Source organism: Podarcis filfolensis (genome assembly GCF_964270895.1).
Source record: "Podarcis filfolensis genome assembly, chromosome: 6".
Lineage (NCBI taxonomy): Eukaryota > Metazoa > Chordata > Lepidosauria > Squamata > Lacertidae > Podarcis > Podarcis filfolensis.
The window spans coordinates 67880991-67893177 of NC_139609.1; the positions used below are offsets into that span (position 1 = coordinate 67880991).

Sequence of the window (12187 nt, forward strand, 5' to 3'; positions counted from 1 at the left end):
CAAGACCATAAGAGGTCATGAGCACCAAAAAGCTTATGGTGCCTCTCAAATATAATTCAAAATAAAAACAACACTAAACCATGAAATAAGATTTTATTGGTTACATTTCATCCTCTTATTTCAGTTATCTGAAACTAACATGGCAGGCTAAGGCTGTTTAAATCTCACCAGTTGTAATGTGGAGGGCAGTGAGGAATGAATAAATAGAAGTTGATTCATTCAGCAGATAATTGTTGGTGTGAACTGGAGTTAATAGTATAATTAAGATGAATTTTGCAATTTTGCAAATCATTGCTCACTGTTCAGAATGAAAAGATGAAGTAATGATTGTGCTATAATCATTTCCCCACTGGTCATGGGCCACTGCTTTGGACTTTATTTATTTATTTTCACCTTTGATGCCTGAAATAAAGACTAGGTAAGTTCAGGGACTACTAAAGCCTCTGAATGATGGGAACTCAGGGCATTGGGTTAAATCTGAACATATTATTTGTTAAAGAACTAATTAGCTGAGTTTAATTAAGTATGCTTTATTATGAATCTTTTATACCAGAATCAGACACTTAAAATTTGAAATTTTACTCTTGTCAATTATGTCCATCTCATAGGTTCCCCAGCCTTAGTTAGACTTCAACCTGGAAACAAGGACACCAGGAGAAAGTAGCACAACAGAGCCAACAGTTCCAGTTTTAAACTAATATCCCCCCCAACAGGAAGTGCTAGCTGCAACCCGGAAGTCATTCTGGCGACTTCCCGGAAACTGTAAACTGACGCGCTCGGGCAAAAAAAGCCTACTTCCGGTGGCGCGTGGAAAGGAAGCAAGAGGGAACGTGGCGGAAGTTGATAGGGAAGAAAGCACCTGCTAGTGGTGCCTAGCAATAACCGCACCGAAGACGGATCCAGTAGCTTCGACGGAAGCTCCCCGAAGCCGGAAGTACGTCACAAGGTTGGGCTCAGACTAATAAACTAGCGGCGGGGGTAGGGGGAAGTTGACAACGGGGAAGCGACTGAGGCACTTAGGCTGCGTTTTCCTCGTCGTTATGTCCCGACTGCCTCAGGAGGCAGCTCAGAGCCAGGACAGGAAGGGCGAGGGGCACGAGGGGTCCGGAGCTTCCGCCGCCTCGCCCTGGTGAGTAGCGGGCTTCGCAGCTCCCTCAGATCTGCCTTATTTTGCGGGGCGGGCGGCGGGTTAGAGCGCTTGGAAGTATCGGATTCCGGAGCCTTTCGGCGGGGGAGGGGATGCCCGCGGCGGAGACGTGAAACTGAAGGGGGAAACAAAGCCTTTGTTTCCGCGACGTCGTTGTCTGGCCCTCGCGCTGTAACTACCACAGCGCCGCGTAGCGTTGGGTTCTGGCACTGCGCGCTCTTGGATGCCCCCTGCGGGCTTCTTGAGCTTAAAACAGCTGAAACAGGAAACCCGCCGCTCTTCCGCTTGCCTCGGTGAAAGCGCGACCAGCCTTTGTGGGTGGTTTCCCCCAGGTAAGAGTTACGGGGAAGGTTCTTGTCCTTTGCCACCAAACACACACGCACACACACACACACACACAATGCGTGTAAGGCAGTAACAAGGCATCACAGGCTGTCAACCAAAATAGTGCCCTGCCCTAGCTCTGCTCCTAGTGGTTAAGCAAAATAATAATGGATAAAAAATTTATCTGGACTTCAGTGGTGTCATGAAACAGGAGACTAGCCTCTGAAACTGGTTTCATTACCTTGCTCTGATTTCTTGTTTTGTTACACTGTTTCTATACCGCTTAATAGATAGAACGTATCTCTAAGCAGTATACACAAGAAGACTGAAATAACATTTTTTTAAACAAACAAACAAACTATACTTAATTACAAAAATACAGTTGACATATAACTGGTAGCATATCCACTGAGTCCTCTGATCAGGAGGTGCTGTTGCTGGATGCCAGTCCATAATAAAACCATAATAAAACAATTTGATTGAGGATGAGCGGGCTCATCTGGCTTGCATTACCAAGACTTGGGTGAGTGAGTTGTGTGGACTGGACCTTACCCAGCTCTGTCCACCTGGATTTTCAGTACTGCTCCAAGCAGACCAAGCAGGTCAAGGTGGGGGAGTTACCCTTGTCTATAAGGACACCATCTCCTTGACCAGGGATGGCCAAGGAGATGGTTGGTGTTGGGATAGACAGATTGGGGATGCTGTTAGGCTACTGACTGCCCTGTTGCCCAGCAGTATCCCTGATAAGCTGGCTAAGGTTAGTCTCTGGGATATTGTTGGAAGACCCTAAAATGATAATTCATGGTGACCTCAGTATCCACACGGAGAATGCTGTCAGGCAAGCTCAATAGTTCATGGCCTCTATTACAACCATGAGTCTCTCTTAGATGGTTATCAGTCCAACACACCAGGCAGGGCACACCTTTGATGTGATCTTTATCCAAGTGATATGAGGGACTGGCAATGGCAATTCCCTGCCCTCCATAAGGGTGGTGGGCCCATTTGAATACCCCACCCTTGGAGACTGATGGAACTGGATGTGTTCTGGAGTGCTCTGGGAGATTTTCCAGTGGAGAAAGCTGGTGACCCTATTGAAGCCCTGGTTTCGCTATGGAATGGTGAGATGAAATGGTTGACACAGTGGCTAATTTTGCAGCTCGTATTGTGTCCTCTACTAACTGCCCAGCTCACACAGTCTAGAGGTGACTAACTCTCTGGGGAAGGGACCTCTGGAACCCTTTGAAGTGAAAGTCGGTAAACTTTGGTGTGATATTGACTCTTCACTTGCTGCAGCTCTGGTTGTAGTACCCAGTGTTGCTATTGAGGATGTTTTGGGGGATCAGTGTCACCTTATGCAATCAGTTGATGTGGACAAGATGCTGGTGGCAGTGCCTCTGACCATGTGCCACCACAACTCCTGTCCCTCCTGGTTTATCAAATCTACCAGAGGGAGATAACTAGTTGGGATCAGAGTGTGGTTAATGCTTTGCTATGTGAGGGGGTGGTTCTTTCTGCTTTGAAAGAGGCAGTGGTGTGAGTCACTCATGTGACCACTCCTAACAAAACCAGCTCTGGGCCCTTCCTATCAGTGATAGAAACTGGGATAGAAAAGCTAGGAGCCAAATGGCTTCTGGGACCTGGGTTATAGGCGCCAAAACAGAATGTCTAGTTGTCACGGAGTGGGTGGGTTGGCAACATTTTTTATTCATTATTTTGAGAAGCATTAATTAATACGCAAGTCACATAAGTGACACATTTTTAGCAGAAAATGTGAACACATGTTTAATTTAGTGTTTACAATAAAAATATTGGTACCATACTTCCGTTTTCAAAACACTCTATACTCTTTATTGTTAAACTCCTTAACTTATTATCTATTCTTAACATTTACTTTGAGGCTTCAAAGCATAAACATTTCAGTAATCCTTGAGTGTCAGCCAGGCGCAAAAAATGGCACCCAGACTTTTTGAGGTGCTCGCAAATGGAGAACCTTTAGGCGCAAAATGTGCCTGGCACCCTGCTAATTTCAAACCCTGAACTTCCTTTAGATTGGAACAGCTATCAGCCAATTGCCAATTCCTGTTTTGGGGGGAAGGTGCAGATCTGCACTGTTTGCCCATTTGCTACTGGGTAAAGTTCAAGGTGTTACTGTTAGTATATAAAGTTCTTAACAACTTGAGACCAATTTGCCTATGAGATCGCCTTGCCCTACATGTGTTTACTTGACCACTTGGATCGGTGGAATTGGTACTGCTACAGGTGACAAATAATACCCGTTTCACATTTTTAAGGACTCCTTGGTGTGGCAGCGCCTACATTTTTGAACTCCCTGCCTACTGAGATCAAGCATGTGCCTTCACTATGCTATTTTCAGTGCCTGCTAAAAACATTCCTGTTTTGACACACTTACTCAGATGCTTAGAAAGCTGAAGTAATTTTAATTTGTTTTAGTATGTTAACTTACATTTTAAAATAGCATTGTAATTTGTTCTTGATTTGTGTTATCGTTTGTAATCTGCTTTGAGGTTGTTTTTAATCAAGTGGTGTATAGATTGTATTAAATAAATAAATAAACATTAGCCACCCCTCTACTCACACTTCTTTCTCCACAGTTCTGCCCCTTTCTCCTCCAGCTGCTTTATTGCACCATAGAGAGGGCTTGCTTTTATGGAGAGGCACCAAGGGAGATGGCATTTCCTCGGCTGCCCACAGTTGTGCCCCATTAAGCAGTCAGCTGCACTCTCCACACACAGCTTCAGGTGCAGAAGGTTTGGTGAGTTTCCCAGAGTCCCAAGGATGGAAAAAGGACACCCCACCGCCCCAGTTTTCTCTTCAGCCTCTTCCCCTTCTCCAGCTGCTTTCATTCCATTCTCTTGCTCTAGTAGTGCCTTGAAGATAACGGGCTTCTCAAGTGTGCAAGAACATTTTTTAAAATAATGACCTCCCAGTGTGTTTCAAGACGAGTTGTTCCTTAGGAGCACTTTTGAACAACTAGTTTGAACTTGTTATCTACACACTGTTGCAATTGACTGTTCAAGAGTGTTCCTGAGAATATATTGGATCCATAAATAGATCTTGAACACTTGGAGGCGGTCTTCCTTCTTTTTCCTGCAATTGGTACCTTCCCATTTTTCTTTTCTGCCTCAGAAATAAATGGCAAACTGAATGAGGCAGGTGAGCATCTTTCTTTGGAAAGGGGAGCCCTTCCTTTCTGCACCTTTTATTACAGTGTGCTTTCCCCTGTTGCTTCAGTATTGTAGATTGAATGAGTGAATCTGTTAGGCTTGGTGTCTTTTTCTCGACATAAATTTATGTGCCTTCAGCAAGGGCACTGAAGGCAGAAATTATCCCATCTCTAGTAAGGAGCACCTTTTAATTTTTTTACCTGGCATGTAGCTGTATAAAGGCTTCCATTGGAAAAAAATCTGATGACCTTCAACAGCTAATTAGAGAGAAAGTGGTTTTCCTAGTGATCAGTGATGAAGCATGCCATGTTGTTATGACTATAAGCTAACAAATAACACAAATTACACTGGTTTTGCCTTCCAAATTAGCCAAGATGCTTTTCAGTTGGCTTTTCAGATAAGCTTCTGATATGTTCAGTGTAGATGTACCATTCACAGTACATAGTTTAATACGAAATAATAATAGTGTATGAGTGATAGTTATTTACGTGACTTTTCCCCTTCAAGTGTTACAGGTCATATATACAAAGTAGTTCACACTACTGGTCTGGATGGAAAAAACCTTCTGGAATTGCTTCCACTTTCTAAACGTATAGGAAACATTGTGTCGTTGGTTCAGCCACCAGTCATATCTGATGCTAAAGGGGAAGACTCCATGTCTGGTCATAGTCATCTTAAGGACCTGTTTACAAATATAACTCCATCTTCATTTGTTAAAGCTCCTGAACTTAATACAGCTACTCCTGGAAAATTAATTTTACCAAAGCCATTGGAAGAAATGGAAAATATGGAAGTAGCTCCTTTTGCAAAAGAGAACCCAACTACGCCATCAACTTCTACCATTCACAGCAGTTATCATTCAGCTGATAATTCCTGGGGAAAGGATGCTACTCTAGTTTCCCCACACAAGAGCAGTGCAGAATATGTACCTGTGAATAAAAAACTCCCAGTTACTGTGAAGAGTCCTGTAGTGCCCTCTGGACATCACCTCCAAATACCAGCGCACGCGGAAGTAAAATCTGTCCCAGCTTCTTTTTTGCCTCCAACAATTCAACAGAAGATACTGGCCACAGCAGCCTCAAATGCCTTTAGAACATGTGAAGTTACAAACGCATCAACTGTTATATATGTGTCGCCAGTAAATACAGTGAAAACACATTCAAAACCATTGCCAAATTTATGTCCACAGCCTGTCGGGGAAGTATCAAAATCTTTGGTGCTGACAATGGCACAAACAGCAGCCAGTAGTTCTGCCCTGGCAACGTCTGATAGCCTGGGAAACCAGTCATCTCCTATGAAGTGGGTTGTCGAAGAAAACCCGCAGTCAGCATCCTGCCTTGTTCCTGTAAAGTCGTCAAACAGCGTGGCATCAAATATCTTAAAAACATTGGTTAATCCTGAAGATGGAATAAACAACCCTGCCAGTATTCTGCCTACTTGTTCGAACAACCTGAATGAAAGCCAAGCAAAAATGCCCTCGATTAATGATAATGCTCTGGTGATGTTCAATGGGAAGGTGTATTTACTGACTAAGAAAGAGTCCACTGTGACATCAGCAAGCAAATGTGGCAGCCAAGTATCACTCGGTGCTGAAACACATTTCAGAAAAAATGCATTACCGTTCATTAATTCAGCTGCAGATAGTACAATAACCAACCAAGTTGTCAATTTAGTATTGTCGAAGAACAAAGGAATTGCCCCTTATGCAAAGGATCCAAAATCCAGTGAGAATATGAGACTTTTCCCACAGTCTGAACTAAAGGATTTTAAAGTTACGTCTCCATCTCTCACACCACCACATGGGAATCTGCAAGTAAGCAGCATCAGCCAACCTGAGGCAGTGTCCACACCAGAAAACGTCCTAGCTGGAGGAAATGTTGCTAAAATATCAATCACAAAAGAAAGGATAAAGCATTGCTTACAGAAAATTATTCCTCCAAAAGTACCTGCTGCTGCTTTAAAGCCATCTACAAGGGATGGTACTTCTGAAGACCAAGATCAAAAGGTAACTTTCTCGCTAGAGTAAATTGTACCAATGGTACAATTGTCTTTGATTTGAAGTGTCAGTTGCCTTAAATGAGTACTGTTACATAATTATTTTGATAGGGAGGATTTTAATAGGCTATCTGACAAGTGAGAGTAAAAAAAAAATGAAACTGGTTTTCATTGCCTGCTGCCTCAAGTCTTTCACTGAAAAGAAATAAAATCTGAACCATCAGCTGTTGTAAGGTTCTGTGTTTCTCCAGCAAAAAAAATACTTTGTTGATGTCTATAGTATTAAGATACAGAGGCACTGAAATAGAGCTACCATGCAAGCTACCAAGCTGTTGGGGCTAGGTGTACTGCTTGCCCTGGGCAATTTTGATATTTAATCCAAAGGGGCAATGTTCTGACAGTTCGGAAGGGGTCCTGTTTGTTTACTTGGGGCAGTATTGAACTAAATAATTGTGCAAACACAAGGATTACGATAGTGTACCAGGACTTCCACCCCTCTCCTCCCAGTACGTGTACCCTGCACTGTCCCCAGATCTGTTTTGGAAGGTTGTGAAAACCACTAAAATATATTTAAGAGGGGGAGTGCATTCTGTTACATTCAATACAGCCCCCATAGCTATTTATTATTTATACATATATATCTGGAAGGCAATTCACAAATACGCCCCAAAGCGATTTACAGCCATATTTTTTAACATAATTTTGAAAAGAACACAAAACAATACAGATTTCAAAACGAACACCTAAAGAAGAGACCTTTCCATCTAGCTGGAAAACCTTGTCAAAACAAAAATGTCTTCATTTGTTTCCAAAAAGTACAGATGCACTGGAGAAGGAAGTTAAAAAGAAGTTAGTTTTCCTTAAGCTACAAACCAGCATTCACAAATAGCAAGTGTCCAAGGCTATCCAATTCTAGGGCTATCACTTACAGCAGGGCTGGGGAACCTGTGGCCCTTCAGATGTTGGACTGCCATCATTCCCTGATGACTTGGCCATGCTGGCTGGGTCTATTATGAGTTGGAGTCCAACACCACCTGGAGTGTCATGGATTGCCTGTCCACTGGATTATGGCTAATGGATTAAGCTTCAGTATATGTTCCTTTGTAACCTTTTTTCGGCCACAGACAATCTTCCAGGGGCCATATACCAGTGGCGGGCAGGTTCAGAGGTAAACTGAGTGGATCCAGAAGCAAAATGGGTTCAGTAACAGTTGTTACAGTAGTTAGTCTCACCACATAAAATGCAAACATTTCTCCATCCAGGTGAGCAGTAGGCATTATCATTGCTCAATTACATGTTCCTGCCAGGCAAAACCACTCATGAAGGCTATGGAACAGGGCTAGTAAGGGGTCTGGCTTGAAGAGGAGCATGACTTGGGAGAGTCCAGAGTGCTGAATTGAGAGTCCTGGAGCCCCCCCCCCCCAAATTAAAACTTTGTATAAAATACCCTTAATCATTGTGATGTTCTGGCAAGCTTATATAATGAACGTTTATTATTTCAGATGGAGAGGATACTTGCAGGAGTGGCTGCTCAGATCAGACAAAGGAAACAGAGAAAACTCTGTCATGAGTTGAGAAAAAAATTTGGCCTGCATAGAGAAGAGAGAGTATATCTGCAGAGAATTCCTTTATCAGTTATTCTCAGAAAATCAGAAGTGACTGTGTGTTCCAACAATGTACAGATGAGTGACTCTTGCAAACTGCCACCGGAAGTACCTATTAAACCTGGACCTGAGGAAGAGGTATCTGAAATGTTTATGTGTCTCACTATACCATTTTGTTGTTTGAATTATTTTCATATTCATCAGTATTGTTACTCAGTCATTGAAGCTTCATGCAATGATTGGCTGAGTTATTGTTATGTCGCAGTGTTTTCAAAATATTCTAACTGCTGAGCAAGCAGACCAACTTCTGCTTGGTTTGGAATAAACTAATAGGTATAGTATGAGCCATGTGGACATGTAGTAAAGCAGAGAAAAATGACTGGAGAAGGGAGAATGAGTATGCTGTGTACAAAAAGAAAAACAGGATTCTGAGAGGATGGGTGGAGTAAATTGGGCGAGAGAAAACAAGTCCAAGAAAGGTAGAGAAAATGAGAAAAGGTATTGTGAAAAATCTTCATGGGGCCCTAGCACTCAAAAGAAATTTCTATGATTATGTTAACTTGGGAAATATTTTGACATATATTTAAAAGCTACAGCTGGTGCAGAATGCAGCAGCTAGGCTGTTGATTATAGCACTCCATCAACACCATAGAAAATAGTGGTTGAGGGAGCTGCACAGGCTGCCAATATGCTAATAAGCGCGGTTCAAGGTTTTGTTGTTAGCATTTAAAACCTTAAACAATTTGGGACCAGGGTATCTAAGGGACCACCTTGCCCCAGAAATGTGTTTTTTTACAGGCGGTGACAATTTTATGCGGGGTGTTCTGTTCGCAGCCCCCACATGCATCAGTGGAGCACATATAAGTGCTCCCTACCCCGCCAGATACATAAGGACCCGCATGTCGGCGATCACACATCAACAGGACATGCCTAAAATGGGCATTACCTGTACTAGAAACTGGACTTGTAGTGTTTTGGTTTCAACCCTCTGGAATCAGTTACTAGCTGAAATTAGACAGCCTAGTGTCACAATGTTTAGTCGCCTACTTAAATCATTTTTAAGAAGCCTTTCTGTGAAGTCACTGGTTGAACAATAGTGTATCTGAATAAATAGCTTTATTGTTTTTAAATTTTTGGAAATATTTTAAAAGAAATGGCTTTAATGTTTTAGAATTTGTAGAGATTGTATTGTTATTTTCGGGAATGATTTGTTTTTAGAACTCATGTTTTATTCTGGTTTTTATATTGCACACTACTTGGATGGCTTTATGCGATGAAGTGGTTTATGAATTTGTTAATAAATAAAATTAACAAAAATTGGTACATGTTCAGTAGATTTTAGGAATGTAGGTCAGAATTTTAGGAAAATCTAACCCAGTATTGTCCAGGTATTGGTTGGGACTTTCTGCATGCTCTACTGCTGAGCTGCAGTCCCTCCTGAGCTTTGGAAGTGAGTGGCAGTAAGGGGGTGGGGATAACATTAATGAATTTTACTATTACTAAAAAAAACCACATGATTTGTGAGTAGGGCATATTCCACAATGCTAGGTGGATATTTTCATACAAATCTAACCCACTCCTTTTCCACTGATACTGAAAACTATCATTGCCTATAGAGGTTTATACAATCCCAAGGCATGGAATACATTGGTGGTAGAGTTAAGCAATTAGAATAGTTCAAGTTATAAAATAGCTTTGTGGACTATATATTTTATTTTTTTGAATAATTATAATGTTGCAATAATATAGTATTACCTAATATTCTTCTCTCCCCCCCTCCCCCTTACAGATAACTGAGGAACAGGAGGAAGAGTTGAATATAAAGAGGAAGGCAAAAATGCTACCAATACAAGAAAATACAAAGAAGCAGAAAACAGAAATACAACCTATACCAAAGCCAAATTTGAAATGTGGCAACTCTGACTCAGTAGTGGATAACCCGAGTAGCTCTTACACACAACTTGTATCAGAGCAAGGAAATCCTACAAGCATTCTGCAGTTCTCTCAAAGGGTGGACCCACACTCAAATCTTTGTGTTCAAAGTAATGAAGAGAACAAAATTTCAACCTCAGCTTTACACTACAGTGAACATGAAACTCCTTTAAGCAAGGGTACTTTCAGAGAAGATTTTTCATTTAACCCTCCAGATCTGGAGGAAACAATAAGAGATGAAAAAATAGCAAAGCTTAAACTCATGCTGAGGGAACAAGAGGCAGCACTAGAGGAAATTCGTAAAAAAATGCAGCAGACGTGACAAGCCTAGTCCTTACTTAGCCCCAAATTTTGCTGCAACCCCTTTGCGACTTGTTAATGTCATTTCTTGTTTCTTGCATATAAAGCAAATAAAAAAATCTAGTTTTTTATGTTTACATATTGAGTGCAAGTATAAACATTTTGAAGCCTAGGAACTTACGTAGCAGAGTATTGTTTGCAGAATGTGATACTTGTTAGTTCAATATATTCTCTCATTATTTCAGTAAATGCAGTTTATATTCTTGTTGCGGTCGTTTCATAGAATGAAATGTAAATGATTTTTTTTCAGTTTTACGTTAAAAGGAACAGCTTAAGTTTGTTTCGGAAAAATGAAATTTGTTCTAGAAAAATTGCTAGTATTATTTGAATTGGGTACTTGGAATCAAATGTCAATGAATGGGGTAACAGTACTGAATTCATCAAGTTTCTTTAGTGATAAAACAGTTTGATTGAATTTCCTTAAGCCAGCTTGAAAAAAATCAACTCTTTAACTTCACCCAGTTCAGTTTTTAATTAGAGCAGGTGAGATCTGCAACAAAGTGGTGTGCTGTAATGTTTGTATTCAGGATGCCCGGCAGACAGCCATGCTCTTTTCTGAGGTACCTCTTTCCCTTATTTGTAAAGCTCTTGCCCTCGTTGAAGTGTATGTATCTTCTGTTTTAGTTTGAATAGAATACTTACTGGTCTAATTTGGTATGTTTTATATCATGTTGGAACATATTTGACGGTAAAAATGTATTCATCAAGACACTGCATATGTAGATTCCTGCCACAAAATGTTCCAGTAGTGTTCTTGTTTGTTTGTTTGTTTTTGGCACTCTCAAAATTTGGTTGCATTTAAACCATTGGCCACAATGCCATATAGAATATGTTCCCTTAGCTAATTATTCTTGGTAATCCATTAATAACCAGCTACCTTGAATTGTATATGAATACGAGTGGTTTAAATGGTTTTGGCTGTCCTAAAATATATAGAAACAAGTTCATCTCATAACAATCTTTTGTTTTATTTAGTTGCCTACTGTTCAGTTCCCTCTTACTATGTAAGAGAAGACAGCCCCATTACCTGGGTACCATTGACATTGGCGGTACCATAACCTTAAAAAGGTAAAGGTACCCCTGCCCGTACGGGCCAGTCGTGACTGACTCTGGGGTTGCGCGCCCATCTCGCTTAAGAGGCCGGGGGCCAGCGCTGTCCGAAGACACTTCCGGGTCACGTGGCCAGCGTGACGAAGCTGCTCTGGCGAGCCTGCACCAGCACAGCACACGGAAACGCCGTTTACCTTCCCGCTATAAAGCGGTACCTATTTATCTACTTGCACTTAAGGGTGCTTTCGAACTGCTAGGTGGGCAGGAGCTGGGACCGAACGACGGGAGCTCACCCCGCCGCGGGGATTCGAACCGCCGACCATACGATCGGCAAGTCCTAGGCGCTGAGGTTTTACCCACAGCGCCACCCGCGTCCCACCCGTTTGTTATGAAAACCAAATTTTAACTTGTCTTTCTTGTTGATACCGGCTTATGATCTCAGAATATGTGTGGGATATAGAAAATGTTTGTTCTTCGAAAAGACTAAGGGTTCTGATTTTTAAAATCCACTCAAGTTTAGAACAGGCATATCCCAACTTGTCCTCTCATAGAATTGAAGAGTTGGAAGGGTCATCTAGTCCAAACCCCTA

The 12187-nt window shown here is 41.7% G+C and overlaps 1 protein-coding gene across 1 annotated transcript; it reads left to right on the forward strand.

The window, feature by feature from the left end:
• Positions 1–747: 747 nt before the first annotated feature.
• LRIF1 (ligand dependent nuclear receptor interacting factor 1) lies at positions 748–11505 on the forward strand. Its single transcript, XM_083617655.1, has 4 exons — positions 748–1129; positions 5164–6661; positions 8154–8393; positions 10045–11505. The coding sequence occupies exons 1-4, from the start codon at positions 1041–1043 to the stop codon at positions 10507–10509; spliced, it is 2292 nt and encodes a 763-aa protein (XP_083473781.1). The 5' UTR covers positions 748–1040; the 3' UTR covers positions 10510–11505.
• The last annotated feature ends 682 nt before the right edge of the window (positions 11506–12187 follow it).

Excerpts from the sequence above, each read along its gene's own strand:
- LRIF1 (XM_083617655.1), top strand. The coding sequence starts at position 1,041 with ATGTCCCGACTGCCTCAGGAGGCAGCTCAGAGCCAGGACAGGAAGGGC. Across the intron at positions 6,662-8,153 it reads CTGAAGACCAAGATCAAAAG|ATGGAGAGGATACTTGCAGG; the intron begins GTAACTTTCTCG and ends TTATTATTTCAG. Across the intron at positions 8,394-10,044 it reads AACCTGGACCTGAGGAAGAG|ATAACTGAGGAACAGGAGGA; the intron begins GTATCTGAAATG and ends TCCCCCTTACAG.